The 18,747-nt window shown below is 51.1% G+C and overlaps 1 protein-coding gene across 2 annotated transcripts in view; it reads right to left on the bottom strand.

Annotated features, from left to right (window-relative positions):
- Positions 1–1,590: 1,590 nt before the first annotated feature.
- Positions 1,591–18,747, bottom strand: part of FLT4 (fms related receptor tyrosine kinase 4) — a 59,803-nt gene continuing 42,646 nt past the window's right edge. Inside the window, exons 13-30 of one of the 2 annotated variants that reach the window (XM_056349505.1) lie at positions 17,691–18,050; positions 17,294–17,440; positions 16,516–16,647; positions 16,124–16,230; positions 15,686–15,821; positions 14,798–14,902; positions 13,159–13,272; positions 12,831–12,919; positions 12,388–12,535; positions 11,719–11,813; positions 11,257–11,379; positions 10,715–10,826; positions 10,248–10,347; positions 9,716–9,821; positions 8,626–8,765; positions 7,836–7,956; positions 6,954–7,039; positions 1,591–5,595 (exon numbers count right to left, since the gene is read on the bottom strand). In XM_056349505.1, coding sequence (XP_056205480.1) covers positions 5,376–5,595; positions 6,954–7,039; positions 7,836–7,956; positions 8,626–8,765; positions 9,716–9,821; positions 10,248–10,347; positions 10,715–10,826; positions 11,257–11,379; positions 11,719–11,813; positions 12,388–12,535; positions 12,831–12,919; positions 13,159–13,272; positions 14,798–14,902; positions 15,686–15,821; positions 16,124–16,230; positions 16,516–16,647; positions 17,294–17,440; positions 17,691–18,050 — 2,441 coding nt within the window. In that variant the 3' untranslated portion in view covers positions 1,591–5,375. The remainder of the gene's footprint in view (positions 5,596–6,953; positions 7,040–7,835; positions 7,957–8,625; positions 8,766–9,715; positions 9,822–10,247; positions 10,348–10,714; positions 10,827–11,256; positions 11,380–11,718; positions 11,814–12,387; positions 12,536–12,830; positions 12,920–13,158; positions 13,273–14,797; positions 14,903–15,685; positions 15,822–16,123; positions 16,231–16,515; positions 16,648–17,293; positions 17,441–17,690; positions 18,051–18,747) is intronic. The other variant, XM_056349506.1, reaches the window with a different exon arrangement.

The following is an 18,747-nucleotide window of genomic DNA, read 5'->3' as shown; positions in this document are numbered from 1 at the left end:
TGCTATTAATTACACCTCAACATTTCACTCAAACTTTCACCCCAGCCAGACTGCGAAAGCTGTGGCAAACATGCTGCACTGTGCAGAACCTGTTCTGGAGCCAGTGTTCTTGCAGTGCAGATGGTAGTTTGATTTTTCAGCACTAAGAGCTCTGCATCATTTCGATGCAAAGTCATGTGCTTTATTGCTGAAATGACCTCAGAAGGGGCCAGGGAGTCCTAGGAGACCGAAGGATTCCTTGCTATTACTGTGTTGACCTTCAGAGAAGGATCTTAAAAAGCACTTTTGAAAAGCATTGAGAAAATATTTGCTGGCCATGCCAGAAGCAAAACAAGCCGAAGGACCCAGCCAGTGACTTCCCAGTTCCCTTTGCTAACCACAAGAAAAGGCTGCTTTTCATTTTGCCCTGGCTGGTTTCCTGCGGCCGCGTTTCTGGTGGAGAGAGGTGGCCTGCTGCACTCAGCTCCCTGCGAGGGCTGCCTCCTGGTCCCATCCCCATCCCTCCTCAGCACTGGGAGGCTGCTCGGTGCCGCGAGCGCTTGCGGCCCCAGGAGAGGAGCGAAGTGCTGCTCCACGTTGCTCAAAAATGGGCTATTTCATAAGAAGAGCAGCTTCAGCCTCCTCATTCCCCAGACTGACTGGTCCCTGGATGGGGAGAGGAGAGCTAAAACGTCCTTTTGGTTGCTTTCACCCCGGGGCGAAGCCAGATGAAGGGATGGTGGCGGAGAGGCTGGACCTGAGGGAACATCCTCGTACTTCCCCACCCTGCACAGGGCAGCCATGCCTCTGCCGACGCCCACGCCTCAGGGCACCATTTTTCGTCAGAGGAGTGGCACCGAGGTCTTCACAGGTCACCACAGGGGTGAGGAGGGAACCGTGCCTCAGGTTTCACTCCAGCTCCTGGCGATTTTGTTTTGGGAAACGGTCATAAATCCACTTACATCCCATCTCCAGCGCTCCCCGGGCACGGAACATTTCCCTCAGCTCAGCTCCCGGCCGCGGCTCATACCCGCCCTTCGCTTTCCTGTCAGCCTTCACATGGCAACAGGACTGCGGCCGCCCCGCCGCCATCTTCCCGCCCGCGTTCTGCCCCGCGGCCGCCGCCGGGCTGAGGGCGCCACCTGCGGGGCAGTCGCCGCCCGCTGAGGGGCTTGGCCGCGGCCTCGGGGGGCTCCGGGAGCAGGGACGGGCCTGGGGGCTCCACCGCCCTTGTCCCCTGCCGGCGCCCGGCCCCGCGGTGTGGGGAAGGGGCAGAAGGGGCCGCGGGGCCGGGGCGGTGAGGGAGGGTCGCGGATGTGGGGGAGGTAGCAGCGGGGCGAGGGGCTGGCTGCTGGGCCGCCGGCTCCTGGCTGCAAGTGCAACCACTGCGCATCCGGCTTCATCATGAGAAAGACCGAGTTTCATCCTGGATGGAAATGCCACAGAGGCCAGCTGTTTCCTAGAGGATGCGGGGAAATGCAGAGATGCAAAAGTAGAAATAATAAACCCCAAACATGCTCGTTGCTTGGGCCAGAGCGGGCCTGGCCAGCGCTGCGCAGGGAGCCAGCAGCCCTGTGCGGCAGCCGTGGCCTCCAGGAACCAGGGAGCAGCTGCCAGTTACGACTTTATTCATTTTCACATTTAGATATTACAACAAAACTCTTAATGACAAAGGATAACAAGTACTATAGGAGGAGAGGAAAGAAAGCAGTGTTCTAACTGGTTTGATATATAACCGTGAACTTCCAGAGACTAGACTCAACGTGAGTTATAAACACTCACATATGCTCACTGGTAGGAAAACTTCTCACGTGCAAACACCCACACGCTCACCCACAAAACACTCACACACACGGACCACAATTTTGTACTCGCACATAACCCATGTTGTAACCTACTTGCTTCGAAGGCAGCCCACTGAAACATTGAATGCTGCTGTAGCAACAACAGGTACCAGGTTAAAATATTGCAATATAAATGAAGTGTTACTTGATACACAGTTTTTTTTTTCTTCAGAGACACACGTGTATTTGCAAGTAGGGGACCCAACACTTTGTTCTCATGAGGGAGGAATGTCCTCTGAACACCAACACTTTGTAAGGAAAAATGAGACTGTGCACAGAGCGGCAACAGTCATTTTGAAGGAGGATGATGATAAATAGCTTAGCTTCAGTGCTGAGTTCCAATAAAAAGCCCAAACAAAACAAAACAGGGAGTGCATTGTGAACGGAGCAGGCACAATTATTGAACCCTGGGGTTTAAAAGTTGAAATACTCCCTTGTCACTGTGGAATGACAGACAACACTGTTACTTCACATCTTAAAACCAATACAGACCAGCTTCATTTCATGCTCATGCTTATCTGGAGACTGTAAAAAAAAAATATGCCAGGAATAATGCAAGAGTGTGGGGAAGGGTGTCAGGTTTGTACACTCTAATTTTAGTATACTTTTAAGAAGGTGAAAGTACAATTGTCTCAACAGCTATCGCACACAACCGTTTTCCTCATCATCAGGAGTGTCTGAAGAGAAGCCAGCATTTGCTCGTATCATGGCTGCATTGTTCATGCAACGCTGTTGACACAGATACAATAGTATCTGATTCCACCCCCCTGTCAAGATAGTGCAAAAGAGAGAAAATAAACTTCTGTGGAATGCAATGATTTGAATGTTCAAAAATCAGATGTCACATCAGCGCCTTCCCCAGAGTGAAGCAGGGGGTTGTTAACAATGGCTCTAATGAAGTAACCCTTCTCCACAAGGATGCTTGGGAGCGATTTACAGCTGAACCTAGAGACGAGTGCAGCTGCCCTGGCTGGTTGGGACAGCCAGGGCACTCGGATGCCTCTGCCCCCTTTCTGCTGAGGAATCCTGCCAGTGCCCTACAAGTGTTGGGATTTGCTAATACGTTTCTATCCTTCACATATGGACAAGGACTTGCAGCTACTTTGGAATTCTGTTTTTCAACTATTAATTTATTTATAGGCCCTCTCTTGGGCCCTCTCTCAGATGGGGCTGTGTTTCCAGGCAAATAACTGCTTGTGAAGCGCTGGAAACATGAGAGCCTGGGTCCTATGGATGAATATCACCCAGCCAGCAGCCTGAATTTAGCTCAGCTGTCTGTCACCCTCCACCCATATGAACGCTGGCGGAGACCCCCAGCCGCACAGGTCACATGCAGCCTTCCTTCTGTGAAGGGAACCACCAGTTTGAAAACCAGGGCAAGATGAGAGCAGGAGAATTTGGTCTGGCCTACACCCTGTTGGCTGTCTTACTTCCTTGGCCTGGCTGTTCAGCATCTCCTGCCAGAGGATTCTTATTGAGTCATAACAATTACTTAAAGATGCTTAAATTCCTGGCAACTTCAGGGGACACCAGTAGAAGTCAAGGAATTCATTGTCACATGCAGTTTCCAATTCCACATCCTGAGCCAGTTTGGCTCAAGTTGTTCTGGTTTTGTGCCTCTTTTTTGCCATGGAAATTGCAGCCATGTCATTCTGCTGACGTGAAAAGGGAGGGCAATATTGGCCGCTCTGCACAGGCTTAGAGAATCTGAATGACAGGCATGCTTTTCCCATGTGCTAAATAAATCTCCCTGTTACACTTGTGAGGAGAACTATAATTAAGACTTGGAAAGTCATCCGTAAGGACTCGCAGGCTCACATCAGGAAACGCATGAAACCCTCTGCTGGAAAAGAAATACAGTTTGGGAAAGCAGTACGTCTGACAGGAAATAAATTTTTAAAAGTCCAAATCAAACCCTTGGCTCTGTGCACAGAGGTGTGGCCCACAAGCAGAAACTCCGTGGTGCTGAGATGCCCTGGTACAAAGACTCTGCCAGCCACAGGAGTGTGGGAGAAGATATAACAAGCTGTTCAGATGAGCCTTTTCACCCAGACTCCTCTGGCGGTGATGTAACCGTGCTCTGTGGCTGAGCTCTCAGTTTGTGAGCAGGATGGAAAGAAGTAGGTGGGAAGTGGTGAGGCAGCAGCACAGAAATCTGCAGAGAGGGGCTGCAGAGGCTCCCCAGAGCTCTGAATTTGCATGGTATCTTTTAGAAACAAAAGGCCCAAGTGATGAGATGTTTCCTCAGCAAACAAATCTTCCTCAATCCTCCAGAGGCAGGTACACTGTGCTGGTGGCTCTGCAACAGAAACCAGAGAGGACCACGCTGGGCAGAGGGTGTCTCCTTAGAGCTAGGGAACTAGGGCAACAGAAAAGGTCATGGTGCAGAACTGTTCATCCAGGAGAACTGGAACATGAGCCCTGGCCAGGTGCTGCCCTCCATGTGCTCAGTGATGCCAGCACACAAGGGGATGCAACTCAGGGCACTTCATTGCTGGAGCTCTGTTCCTTCCATTGTTTCCAAAACCTTTGCAGCAACTTGAAAATAAACATTTCAGTCCCTACCACTTTGATCCTTTTCCTCCCAGCAAACAACCCATTTTCACTCTATGTTTAGAATCCAGCTGAAATTAACACAGCTTTGCTTTAATTTCTCATTCGAGCAACAAATGATCTCAGCACTGCTCTGGCAGAAGAGGAAGGTGAGACCAGCAGACCTGTGAGGAACCTGCTCCCGGCACAGATCATATGAAACCCTGTTTTGCACAGGGCCTGCAAAAAGAGTTGCTGTTTATCTCACTGGGAGGTCTGTAGCCATCAGCTGATGACCTACTCAGCGCTAGCTGTGTTAAGATGGCTAAAATAAGGCAGATTGACAGGTTTCCCCCCAGCAGAGATGAGAGGGGTGTGGGTGTTGCTCGCAGAGGAGATGGAGAGGCTGGCACCTACCCAGAATGAGCAATGTGCATGAACATTTACAAAGATCCCTCGGGATCTCTCCATATACCTCTTTAAAATGTCCTGCTCTTGCTGCTAATACCACTAGGGATTTCTTCCCTTTGATTCTGCTCCACAGCTCAGCGTCTGACATCATGAAGAGAGGAGGAGGAAGCAATCCAAGGAAAAACATTCAGGCTGCACACCAGGAAGAAACTTGAGACTAAGACAGATCTATTTATATCTGACCTGAAATGGGCTTTCTGAATGGGAAGCTGATCTAAGTGGAGGCTGGATGCTAGGCAGAAGGTGCTGTAGTGCTGAACACAGGCACCCACTTGCTGGCAGAATGCATCTGTCTGAGCCGCAGGAAGAAAAGAAATGCGAGGAATCAGTGAGGCGTGCTCTCCAGTCCTGGCACGGGGAAGCTGCAGCTGGAGATGCTGCATGGGCCATCGTGCTGCGGTTCCAAGGACATTGGTGTTCCCCATCCGTTCAGAGTAGGTTCCCTGTTGGGGTTGGGCATAGGTTGAAGAGAAGCTCTGGGTGACCCTGATGACATGCCTGGAGGGTGAGAGGGGATGCCTTGGTAGGCGCCTCCAGGGCCTGATGCCATTAGTACTGCTCGGAGAAGAAGGAAGCGTGGAGAGTGGGGGGGCTGGCCCCCTCTCCAGGTGGGGTGCAGCTGCCGTCCTCAGAGTGTTCTGACAGCTCCCCATATTCACTGTTGTAAAAAGTCTGGCCTCCGACTTGGGACCCATGCAACAGCCGACATCTGCCCCGCAGGTCCAACTGTTCCCCCGGCAGCTCTGCAGTTCGGCTGGGCCCTTTACTGCTGTGAGGGAGAGAGACAGAAAAGATCAATCTGAGCACTCCTGGAGAGCCTCTGTCCTGCTTAGGGAGATCCCACCTTCAGGAAACATCATCTGCTAATGCACGGGGCAAAGGCAGGAATGGACCTACACCTCCATTTCAAAGCACAACACCAAGCCTCTCTCTAAACCTAAGCACAGCCTGTATGTTTTGTGAAAAATCTGCACGTAACCTGGTAACAGAGTTAATTCAGCTTTTCTGGATACCATTGGGAAGCCCAGGGAAGGGTCGGGACCCCAATGAGCAGGCAGAGACAAGAGACATTGCCTCAATTGCTCTTAGACCTGGCAGGAGTAACAGAAACTAATACAAACCAACAGCCAGGATGGGGGAAAGGAAATGAAGTAAGATGATGAAGAAGATGTGGGAGGAAATCAGCAACCCCATCTCAGCACCTGCCAACACCAGGTGACTGGCAAGAAGTCACAAGAGTGAGGGCAGGGACACATTCAAGGAGAGGTTTAAGGGCAGTGATTTCCAGGAGACTGGACACCAGGTAGCCCATGGTGTAGGAGATAACAGGAACGTGCCTTAGGGAAAAGAGGACAAGGACAAGAAGCAGGAGACAGTCTGATGCAAGAGCAGAGGCCACAGGGCTATGACTGAGGGAAAAGACAATGACCAGTCTGATCTGATGTGGGGAGGCAGAGGAGGTGAGGAAGGGGCTTGGGACTGGTCTTGTCTACACATGGGCTGACATGGCTCGCTCAACACACTGTCACAGAGACAAGGTCCCAGCCTGCTCTGGCACCAAGCAGAGATGAGCTGGACAGGTCCCTTCCCAGTTTCCAAGCCTGGGGCAAGGACATAACCATCCATAACATCTGCAGCCCCAGGAGCGCCAGCTCAACCTGCCAGGTTCAGTACCAGCACGTGGGAAGACCTAAGGCCTGTACCATCCCAGAGCAATGCCACATCGGGGCCCTGTACCACATGGGTCAGGGCTGGGGGAGGGAGGTGTCAGCCACAGTTTCCATCCATCCCACCTGCCTCTGCTTGAACAAGGCCTGACACATTTAATCAGAAAATGTCAATAAGCATTAAGAGTCTTATTAACACCACCACTCCACTGTGCCTCATTATCTTAACAGACACATTCTCATTGAATAGGCACAGTGTATATTTGTAAACCCTAGGAAGCAGCAGGCAGGTCTGCTCTTTGTGCGTTTTGCCTCTCGTTAATGTGTGCACGGACCTTTCTGGCTCAGCGCCCAGAGCCCTGCTGCTGCTGAATACCCTATGGGGAGAGACTGAGAGCTGCCTCCTGGTCTCAGTGCATTTGGCAGCAGGGAGGTCTGAGTGGCTAGACTTAAGGAGTACCTGAATCCACCTTCTTTTCTGTGTCGGTTTTCTATCCTCTCAAATTCCTCAGATGCCAGAACCATCCCACTGTCTGTCTGATTGTCCTGGAAGGAAGCAACAGGAGTTATCAGTAACATCCCTGTCGACTGATCAGAGTGGGAAGGGAGGAGAAATCATTCAGGAGATGAGATCATGTGTATCTGTGATGGGGAAAAAGAAGTAGGGGCACTTTACCAGCATGCTCCATGGTGTTGCTGGAACTGATTTTTTTTTAGGCGCCTTCTTAAAAGCAGCACATAGGTAGGATTTGTGTGTGCAGTTCAGTGCCACTTCTTTTTGGGGGGTGGGGTGGGAACAAACCCTCCCTGCCTGGAAGATATATTACCATCAAATCTGTGAGAGGTGAGATTTTCCTCTGAGACTAAAGGTATGACTTCAATTTTGCCACTAGAGGAGATACAAGTACCAGCTTAGTTCAGAGATGCCAGAAGGATCCCTACTGCATGCTGCCATGTGGGTCAAGATATGGGAGATGCAGACAAGCACTCTGGATTTATCTAGTCCTGGCCGGATTTCAGTATGCTTAACCAGGCCATGTTCACAGATTTGAGAAGGGTGAAGGGCAGGCTCTTCTCTGAGGTACTTTGTAGACCCCTTGCTTGCAGATCTAACCTATTTCACAGTCAGGCAGTACGAGCTGTGCTGTACAGAAACCCCTATGTGCCAGGTGGAGAAATGAATGTGCATAGGACTGGATGGTCTGAACAGGAATGACACAGACAGACTGACATTAGATAGGAGTAGGAGTGATCTTCCTTCCATGATCTTAACAGCAAAGGTGTCAGGAAACAGCTGAACATTTCTTTGCCCCCTGCTCAACTCCACTCAGATGCTACTCACCGGGTGTGCCTTGTACATTGTATGTGTCATGGGAAACTCTTCAAAAGTCTTTATCCTGGATGGACACCTGATCTGATTTCCTCCCGTCAAACAACCAGGGAATGAGACACAGTTGTAGTATCTGCCAACAGAAGCGTACTGCGTTCAGTAAAACCAAAAGTCAGTGTCATGAATAAACAGGACCTGAACCCAACCTCTCCATGCAATCAAAGTAGGGAGGGAGGTGAATGGTGGATTTTGGGAGGGCAATGGTGTCATCTTAGACCTCTTAACCCCATACTACTTCTGCAATGGGGACCACCCAGACTTCCTGATGAAATCAAGCCCCGATTACCTCTCCACTTTGGAATAGCAGAATAATGTCATGTAGATCCCAAGCATCACACTATCACAGCTCCCCAGAGATGAGAAGCCTAGGCCTAATTGTTTGGGTTAGTTAGGAACGGATAGGATGAAGCTCCTGCATTAGCAGAAGGGCAGAGATGCAGCTGACACCCTTCCTCATCTACCTAATGGGCCACACCGCCTTTAGTGGGACCTGATGCTCCGGCAGCATAGCTGGAGGAATGTCATAGGCTTACACATCAAGGCCTCTTTCTCTTCAGCAAAGGAAAGTGATTTTGCTTTTATAAGCAAGATGCTATGGCCTAAATGCCTGGATCACACCTGACCACCTGGGATTTTTCCAATATTTTGCTACTGGGTTCTCCCCATATCCCTCAGGCTCCTTTACAGCTCAGGCTTCTGGCTGCTTGCTGTGCTCTTGCTGCCCTTTTCAGAGGGGATTCACCTTGCTGCTAGGCTGTGGCAGCGTATCCTCATGTCAAAGTCCTCTTCATCTGAGTTTTGCTGGGCAGAGGAAGGCACCTGGGAGAAACCGTCATCTTCTGAGCTCTGAGAATCGTTCAGTGGGATGTAATCCTTCCCTTCCTGGTAGGAAGAACAGTGAGTAGCTTTACAAGAAGGGGAGGGCTTTCCCATAAGTAAGGGCTCTACAAGCAAAAGCTGTCGGAGCTGGGGAGGAAAATTTCTGCTTTGTATCTTTTGTTTCTCTGGGACAAAATATCTGGCTGGAGATTTCTGTGCCCTCTGTGTTAAGTAGCTGCAACTGTTGCCGGTGCATGGAGGTGCATGTGAGCAGGAAAACAACCCAGTCCTACGGCACCTACAGTTCTCCAGCCTACATGGACAGAGCACTGTGCTCTGGGGGCACATCACTGTGGCTTAGTCATGCCTGTGCTGGGATCCAGTGCCAAAAGGTTAAAGTCAGGGACGTCAGGATGAGACAGTACACATATTTAAGCATTTAGCTATCATTTTCTGAAACGGAACATCAAGAAAATGTTAAAATCAGAGCTGCATGCTCATCGCAGTTAAAAGTCCTGGTGAGTTACTGCATGGCAGTGATTAGTAATAGCTTCAAAGAAATCTGTATGTCTGACTGCTGTAATGGAACAATTGTTTGGTTCACATGGTCCTGACATTTAAATCTAAGGGTAGAGTTTCAGAAACCCTGGTGAAGTCCTGGTTTTCATTATGCAGGCGTGTGGGAGGCGGGAGCGCTAGGACCTTGACTCAGCTGAAAAATTTAAAAAAATCATCTGGGGATTAGGATCGAAATACTGTAATGACGACTGAGAGGGCACCCGCCCTGCAGGAAGTGGAGCTATATTAGGATGCAGCTAGAGGGCTACCACAGAAATGAGCTCTCCAGCAGCTCTGGGAAACAGACCTCTCTGATCCAGGAAACACTGTTATCCCTTGGCCTGCGCAAAGGTATTGCATTGGCCAGGGCATCAGAGGACAGCAAAGTGAGGGAGCTAGCAGCGGGAGAAGAAAGAGCTGTCTGGAGCTGAGCAAGGACACAGAGAAGTTTTCACCTGCTGGACATTTTCCTGAAGAAGGTTCCCCAGTATCTCCACCAGGTCAGAGAAAGTTGGTCTCTCCTTGGGATCGCCGTGCCAGCAGCTCAACATTATACGGTAACTGCCAAGAAGAGATGCTGGTTTTATAGCACAGAAAACCCCTCATACCCCACTCTGCAGCTCACATCCACGTTGTGCCCACTGGGACAGCATGCACCTGCACTGTGAAGGAAAGCTTGGCACTCCCCAGCCCACTGGCCATGTAGACCTACTGGAAGGGATCCCTCGTTCATTATGCTCTGAGTATAACAGTGCACAAAGAGCTAATTCGGACACCTCTGATACCCTTCAGAGTGGGAAAGCACATTGCCCACTTGCAGACCCATCCCAGCATGGGTATGCAAGGGTACCATCTGGCTTGCCCTCCAGGCAGCTGCCTGGAGTGAAGAATGCGTTGGCTCATTCCCCACCCTGGCTGAAAGGCCTTTGCATCCCACAAAGGGGCCTGTCCTGCCCTGTGCTGGGATCCATGAGGTTTCTGACTCACATTTCTGCTGTGGCGTACTCTGGGGCTCTCATCCTGGTACCGTCTTTGAGCCTCTGGCAGAACTCCTCATTGATCTGGACTCCAGGGTATGGAGATGCCCCTAAAGGATGTTTGAAGAGTAGTGGGAACACGAAATGTGCCATCAGAAACCAGTCCTGAGACTGCCTTTCCTCCCAAAACACTGGGAGTTGTGATCACTTCTCATACACAGCCCAAGTCCTTGATGCTGCCTGAGGCAGGCTTCTCTGCCTCAGTGAGCTGGAGGCCACCTCTGCATGCCCATCTCCCCATCACTGTTTGTGGGTGGATGTGGCCTCCATGTTTTTTCTGCCTACATCGATGTCTCTTCCCATCACTCCTTTGGTGTGCTTCAGAGGGTCAAGGCCTTCTGCTGAGACTCACCCACCAAACCGTTACATGGGAATGGAGGTCTTCCTCAGCAGCATGTGACCCTCATTAGCACTCACCTAGTGAGAATATTTCCCAGAGGAGGACCCCAAAGGACCAGACATCACTCTGGGTGGTGTAGACCTTGTCGAAGATGCTCTCTGGAGCCATCCACTTCAGAGGCAGACGGGCCTGCAGGAGGGAGAGGCAAGGCACAAACATTCAGTCAGGGACATCTCCCAGGACAGCCTTTCTTGTAGCAACAGGATGAAAGGGATGAATGGAAATCAGAGCCGATAGTCTTGCTCCTCTCTCCATGGAGAAATGGAGGTTTGGTTAGGCCAGAGGGAGAGATGGAGACACCGAAAGGAAGAGGAAAGAGTATAAAGAAACAAGAGTAAGTTAACGACAAGCTGAGGGGCAGAAGGAAGGAGATAGATGTCTGCTGGTGGTAGAGGAGGAGAGCACATACATCACTGGACCAACAGTTCCTGGTCCCAGCCACACAAGTGGTTCCACTCCTCCTTTTTCATCTTCTCCTCAGTTTATTCCATCCCGAGAGTAGTTTATGAACACCTCAAGGGGGCCTAATCTGTATAGGGTTTGAGAAGATGGCACTCACACTGCCTTTCCTGACGTAGTCAGGGTCCTTGTAGATGTCCCGGGCCAGGCCAAAGTCACAGATCTTTACCACGTTGTTCTCCGACAGCAGGATATTGCGAGCTGCCAGATCTCTGTGGATGCACTGAGGGCACACAAAGAGGAAGGGGAAAAATCAGAGGGATAGCACCCACCATCAGAAAGTGTGGAGCACCCCCCTTCCCTTGTGAACCTGAGCTGTAATGCGGGAATGGTAGAAGTGGGAAGGATAACAATTGCAAAAGGAGGTGGTTAAGGAGAGGGTGAAATACAAGAGGACTAATTTCCCATCTTTGTGCATGCAGGGCTACCTCAGACTTCCTGAGAAGTGTGAGGCAGGGTCACTGAACCTCTCTGTGTGTCACCTGTGAAGTGGCTGTAGGCAGGCCTTCTCTGATCAGGCATGTGCAAAAGAAGAGGGGAGTGAAGGAAAGGGTGAACTCACCTTTCGGGACGCCAGGAACTCCATGCCACGTGCTACCTGGAAGCTGTAGCATATCAGGTCTTCCATTGTCAAGGGACTTTGCCACAAGTCATCCACTGTCCGGGAGTACAAGAAAATGATTACACAGTGAGAGAGAGGTCTTTTGTCATTCTTCCGTTTCTCCAGGACTGTGGGATACAGCCAGCCCCTTGGTGAGATACAGCTAGTCCTCAGTGCTAACTGGAGTAACCAGCTCCCCTCTAGGATTTTCTGCTTAGGTGGCAGAAAGCACATGGCAGGGACCTGCTCAAGTGTGAGGAGAATGAGCCCAGCCTCCAGCACATGTCATTCAGACAGGGATGTGGGGAACAGGGCTGGAAGGGACTCTGAGGGTCAGCTCGTCATTCCTGTCCTAGGGAGGACCCACTGAGATCCCCCTCAAATCTCTTTCTTTAGGCTAAAAAAATCCAAGGGGATTTAACCCTCTCTTCTGAGTTTTGAGACTATTACAAGACAACAGACGACTCTAGTAGCCTTGTTCAGGGAATTGCCATGCCACAGTGGAGTGATCAGCTGCAGGGCTGGGTCCTAACTTGCCAGTGTCATGCTCTACCCATTCCCCAAGCTAGCCAAGTCTGGCATTTTTTTGGTGGGCCAGGTGAGGAGCTGCTGCTGAGGCTGGAGTATTACCTTCCTGGACTGGCTGTGCTGTCTGGTTCTTGTGCATCAGGAAGCGGTTGAAGATAGCGCTGTCGCTAGTCCCGGAACGACTTCTCCTGTCTGCTCTCACTGCCTCCACGATGGACTGGACCTGAATACGCAGCCTGGGAGACTTCTCCTGGCAAGGAGACCAAACCAAAACCCTCAGGAGGCACCACACATTGTAACCCCTGCACCCACAAGCTGCACAGTCTTTTCCTGTTCTTGGAATGTAATTCTGGCCTGGAAGCACCTATCTTCCCTTGCAGAAAGAAATTACTTCCCTGATGGCATGTGAACCCAGATCACTGTGTAAAGTTGATCTGCTGCTAGACAGAGGGTGTCTTTGTCCCATTGTCAGATCATATTTCACACTAAACATCTTCCTTCCCTAGACATGGGACAGGTCTCTAGGGTCAAAGGAAGACACTTACCCTGTAAGGACTGAATCCTTCCCGCTTGGTCCGCAGGTAGTTGGAGAGGTTTCCATACTTGCAAAACTCAACAATAACCATGAGTGGACCTGGTGAGAAGACACCAAAGATCAGGGGAAGAGGTAAGGGCTTGGGATGGTCAGAATTTGCCCTGACTTATGTCACGTGCGGCCCCACTGAGCTGTGGCACCTGTCCTAAATGCACACAGACACACTGATAACATCCCCACATACCCCTGTGGTGGCACACGTGGCCAGCAGAAAGGACACAAGGGGACAAGCACTGATCTCTGGGAGCAGGCAGAGTCTGTTGCTCTGAAATATTTACCATTGGGTTTGGTACAGGCACCCAGCAAATTCACCACGTTGAGGTGATTCCCGATGTGAATGAGGATCTTCAGCTCTGACATCAGTGCCTTGTGCTCACTTGCGGTAGCTCCCTCTGGAAACACAGACATGCCACATCACCATGCCTCCTCGCGGCATTTCACTCCCCCTCGCCACCCTTCTTCTAGCAGAGTGTTAATGTGAGTCTTGCTGAGAAGGCTGTGACCCCAGAGTCTTGGTACATTTTGTTATTGCATGTTTCCATGTGAAATGTCAGAGCTTTGTCTGGAGATCCCACATCCCTGCTGTAATGAGTAGGGTGCTCCCTCCAGGTGCAGGCACCCAGAGCAAAGGACAACATAACCTGTGCCCGACAGATTTTTCTCTGTGATAGTTGTGTGGGGAAACAGATGACTTGAGGCTTACACACTTGAATCTTTGCCCTTTTGGCCTTAGAACAGAGATAAAGAGCTGTAAAACAATGTGAAGGAAAATTAGAAACAAAAGGCATCTGAGTCTTTTGATCATGACTGAAGATAGGAGCTGTCTCAGCTCAAACCCAGAATATCTTTTTATGATTCCTCTCCAATAGCAAACAGTGTTGTGCCCTGGCCAGCTCTCTGTACTGCATTTTCTCTCTGAGTGCCTAATTCACATCAACTCTTGATCCTCTGTTTTACCCTCAGGGTGTTCTGTGGTTTTGTGTGCCTTTTTCATACTTCTTGGCTTCCCCACATGCATTTTGCATTACTTAAGAGTTGGTAAATTTAGCCTGAGACAGAAGCATCCTTGTGAGCTGCAACTGATGGGCCAGCTGAGAGCCATGCCTTAAAGGACTGTGAAGCAAATTTGCATGTCCAGGATGCCCTCTGCGATTTCTGTGCAGATCATTTGTACACTTGCAGTGATAAGTACTGCTGAGATGGGCCATGATTTGGTTTCCACATACAGGTCACTGCCGGCCAGAGACTGCCTCGGTATTTTGTTGGGTGCCAAACTGCAAAATAATGTTTTGGGTGCCTGTCTGAAAGTGTGGCTATAAAAGCTTAAAATTTCACTCTGGATTGACCAAGCTTTGGGTGCAAAGCCAATTTAGCCCTCAGAACTGGGTAAGAACTGCAACCTGCTTCCTTACCCAGGTCCGAACCTGGCCCATAAACACAAAATACAGGCACATTTGGAAGAAGGCAACTGAAAGAAACACTTCTTTTAGTGACCTGCCAAAGAGGGGGTTTGGATTCTTGTTCGTCCTTTGAGACAGATTTCATTCTTTGCCTTTGCAGACAAGGTAAATTTCCTCGAAAGCCGACCTCCTCAAGTTCCTGCTGTCTATTCTGCCACTTGCCTCCCAGTGCAGCTGAATGGGGCTAAAGCATCCATGAGGGGAGGCCAAGAGGATCAACTGTGTTGAGACCAAGAAGCCATAAATTAAAAGGCTGGCTCCAGCTCCTCTCCTCTAGTTCAGGGCTGGCTTATGCAGAAGCACCCAGGAGTGCTTGTGGGAGACAAAACATTTTTTCCAGAGTTTTAACAAATGCTTTATGCAAAAGACAGGTATTTACAGGGTGGATATTCCCTGGCAGGTGCCTCATTCTTTGCTGTCTACACAGACTGCATATTCTGCTTCACTGTCCACATACCTTTCAGCATTTTGACTGCTACGGTCTCACAGCTGTTACTTTTATTGATCCCAAATGCTGATGCTTCCACCACTTTCCCAAAGGCACCGTGACCCAGGACTTTACCTATGAGCAAGGAGAGAGGCAGTGTGAAGGAAGGCAGGTGCAGCACAGGCAGAATGGAATGAAAAAACAAAAATCCCAACAGGAAACCATGGGAAGAAGAAAGAACAAACATCATAAAGGAAAAGGAAGGAGTGGAACGTGTGCCCTTCCCAGGTGGCTGCTTGCTTTGTCAGTGAGAATAAGAGAAAGGATGATGGGAGGAACTGAGGCAGAGCTGGCATGGACAAAGCAGAGGAAGGAAATGGCCCTGCAGAAGTGAGGGGCTGTTTGTTGCCCTTAAGCAGAGCGTATGGGCAAGGTAAACGTGACACCTTGCAGCAGAGCAACCAGGGCTAATGCCAGTGCTCTGTGCCTCAAAGGCAGTCTGCAGCCCTTTTAACTCTTCCAGACAGAGGCAAGAGACTGCAGGTGGGTATCTCAGCATGAGGAGGATAATGGATGCAGTCTTGGGTCTGGAGCTTGTGGTACCTGCTGTGGACTGTGTGTTCTGTCCAGATTGCCACTTGGAGAATATGGGGATGTGTTTTAAAGCATGCCCAGAGGTCTTCTGGTCTCAGTGATGCCTGTGTGGGTACACTGGGAGAGTCTGGGCTTACAGTTGGCTCAGACCTGTCCATAGAGTCAGACCCAAAGAGATTTCCCAGGCACAGCTGGGCTTTAGGGACAGTCTGGGGAAGAAGAGGGGAAGCCTGAGGCAGAGAGAAGGCATTAAATACAGAGGTGAGAAACCTGGTGGGAAATGCTGGCTACTGCACGCAGTGGCAGGGAGGGAGTCCAGCTCACCTAGGCGCAGGCGGTCTCGCGGGAACTCCCACTTGCTGGAATCATAGGGCAGGTACTCGCACTGCTCCTCCAAAGGCACCTCACCGGGGTCCATGATGATTGAGAGGTAGCCTGTCTTGATGTCTGCGTGGGCAGGCTGCAGGAATCAGCCAACACAAAGGGTGAGGAGATGCCCTGCCTGTACTGGGTGCTGACTCCCAGAGGGGATTTGGTTCCTTTGCCTGCCTTGACCTGCCTCCCCCTGGCAAAAGCCATTCCCTGTCACCTCCTTTACCACAGCCCTTGTACACCCTGTCCTTGGTGGTGACAGCGCTTGAAGCAGCTCTCAATGACCTCTTTTTAGCAGATGCTGTCATACAGCCCCATATCACCGCAATGGTGTTGCCCCAAGCCCTGCTACATCACCTCCCCTGCCCTGGGACAGAGACAATCACATACCCTTTTGATGTTACAGAAGATGAGAATAAGGAGGATCCAGAAGAAAACAGCGATAACACCAGTCCCAATCAGGATGACAATCTCCACATTGGTCCTGTCATCAGAGCCTGTGGGATGGGAGGGAAATTGCAGCTTCAGAGATTCTCATTCCATGCCCCAGCTCGGCCACCCCTTATAGCCTGCTTCAGGATGTGGGGAGACTGGGGAGGTGTGTTTGCCTGAGCTAAACATGCTCTGGACTATACATCCTCCTGTGAGAGCACCATGCTACCAGCCAGGCCTAGGGGCTTTGACTGCCTCCTGCTGCTCAGTGTCACAGGGAAGAGGCATGGGACCTTGGCCACACTCCTACTCCACCTCTTCATCCCCAGGGGTGTCGTGGCTGCTGGTACCTTCCACAGAGACGCTGGCCGAGGAGTTCACGCAGCCCTTAGCATTGCAGACACTGCACAGGTAGAGCCCAGCATCCTCCTCTCTCACCCTCTGAATGCTCAGCTTCTGGTTGAAGTCTGCCAGGTCAATCCCTGTAAGGCATGGAGGGTTGTGGTGGTCACTCACAGGGAGGGGGGATTAGTATGCTGGACTCATTCAAACTTAAAATAAGGCTCCTATTTTTTGCCCAGTTTATTTTAGATGGCAGAGTGAAATTGCACCAGCTGGCAGATGCTCTCTTCTGTGGCCTGATGGCCCAGAAATACCCTGGAGGGACCTTCCCCAGGCAGTGTATGGAGGGGATGAAACCCCCGCAGACAGTGCTGGCGGGGCGGGGATGGTGCCAGGCTGTCCAGCTGGTGTGTCAGGGCTTGTTCCTTTCCCTCTGCAATGTGCCTGGATCCCTCCCATGCTCCTTCCACGGGACCTGGGTTGGTCCCTCCATGAACACAGCTGCCAGGCACTGGGCTGAGAGTATGAAGATGAACGATTTACCTCTCTCTGCTCTCCAGCTGAATGTGCACATGCACAGACAGTGCTGAGCCAGGCCCTAGGGCATAGACTTGGCCAACCAGACTGCGTCAAACTGGGATAGAACATGACTAAGACTAGAGTTCAGCCAATTCAGAGAATGGCTGCCTTTGCCTGGGTACAGCAACTCCCAGAACCCAGCAGTATTCAGCTCTCCAGCTGCTGGACATGATGCCCTGCCTTTGATTCATCCCCAGCTCACTGTACCTGACACTTCTTCAACCAGTTTCTCGTCTTTGTACCAGCTGATTTCAGGAACGTGGTTGCCATCCACCTTACAGCGCATCTCTATGGAGTCGCTGATGTTCACCCAAATGTCTGTCAGGTTCTGCTTGAGGCGAGGAATCTCCAGGGCTGGAGGAGCAGCACAAAGAGGAGGAGGGGAAAACGGGAAACTGATTGATCAAAAGAATATCTGTGTTCCTGGGGGGCTTTGGGTCTCTGACCCCTGCTGAAGGGTGTCTTGAGAACCCAGGTGCCCTGCCTTTGCCACCTTGAGTTTAGCTTGATTGTGTGGCTTCCCCTGGGGACAAGACTGGGAAGCTGATGGCAGCAAGAGCATCAGCTCTCCTCTGTCACTCCCGCCTGCCCTGTGGACCCTCACCCTGCACAGAGATGTATTTCTTGTGGCAGTGCTTCTCCCGGGTCTTCCTGTTCTGCACCTCACACACGTAGTCTCCCTCTTCGCCCAGGGAGATGTTGGGGATGGTGAGCAGCAAGGTTGCATCGTTGGAGTCAGGCTGGAAGCGCAGCTCCCCCTGCATCTTGGTGGCATAGTGGTGGACATTCTTGCAGTCCAGCACGAGGGGGTTGCCTTCCTCGTCATGGAGCTTGGAAAGGTTCAGCCGATACCACTGCAGGTTCTCATAGGTGTAATTGTCCGCATTGCAGCTCAGCTGTAGGTCCTGCCCTTCTATGGGCTCTTCCGAGGGCTGGGACTCAATCTCGAACCCGTCTGGAATGGCTTTCAGGAAGGAAATGAACATGTGAATGAGTTTTTATGGCTGAGCTGCCAGACACAATGAACTTGTCTCCTTGGGCTCAGCTCTCTGAGACCCCCCTGTCCTCAGCCAGGGTAAAGGAAACTGATCGAGAGCAGAACTGTGACACGCAAACTGCTAGCAATCGACAGCTTAAGCCCAGTGAGTGCTACGGGATATGCTGAAGTCCCGCGGTCAAATTAAGAGGGGTCACAAGTGTAACAAGTCTGGGAGGTCTGAATTAGGCTGTTACGACTCTCAGCTCAGCTGCAGCATCCTGGGTTGCACATGTACCTGCTTTTACATGTGCCGACAGTTACACAGCCAGGCTGGACAAGATGCTGTTCATCTGCCTCCGCAGAAGCTGGTGGCTCTTACAGTACAGGTGCTATGTATGAGGCTCATGAGCCCTGGCTTCTGGGGTCTGTTCAGACAGGCACAAAGATAAGCCCCTGCTGTGCCCTTGCTGGGCTCCCTGTCCCCAGCAGACAGGGACAGACTCCTGCCAGCATGGGGTACCACTGGCAGGAAGCTTATGCAGCCCCTGACGGGTCATGACTCCAGCCCACGCTACTGGGCTTTGGCTTCTACAAACTCGGCTTCCTCCCACCACCAAAATCCCGTGGGGACACTGCTGGGGGGGCTCGGGCCAGCACGACCCTCCCTGGGAGCAGGGCGGGC

Source organism: Falco biarmicus, chromosome 8, assembly GCF_023638135.1.
Source record: "Falco biarmicus isolate bFalBia1 chromosome 8, bFalBia1.pri, whole genome shotgun sequence".
In the NCBI taxonomy this organism is placed as follows: Eukaryota; Metazoa; Chordata; class Aves; order Falconiformes; family Falconidae; genus Falco; species Falco biarmicus.
The sequence above is the reverse complement of the archived record's forward strand: the minus strand, read 5'-3'. Positions and strand labels throughout refer to the sequence as shown.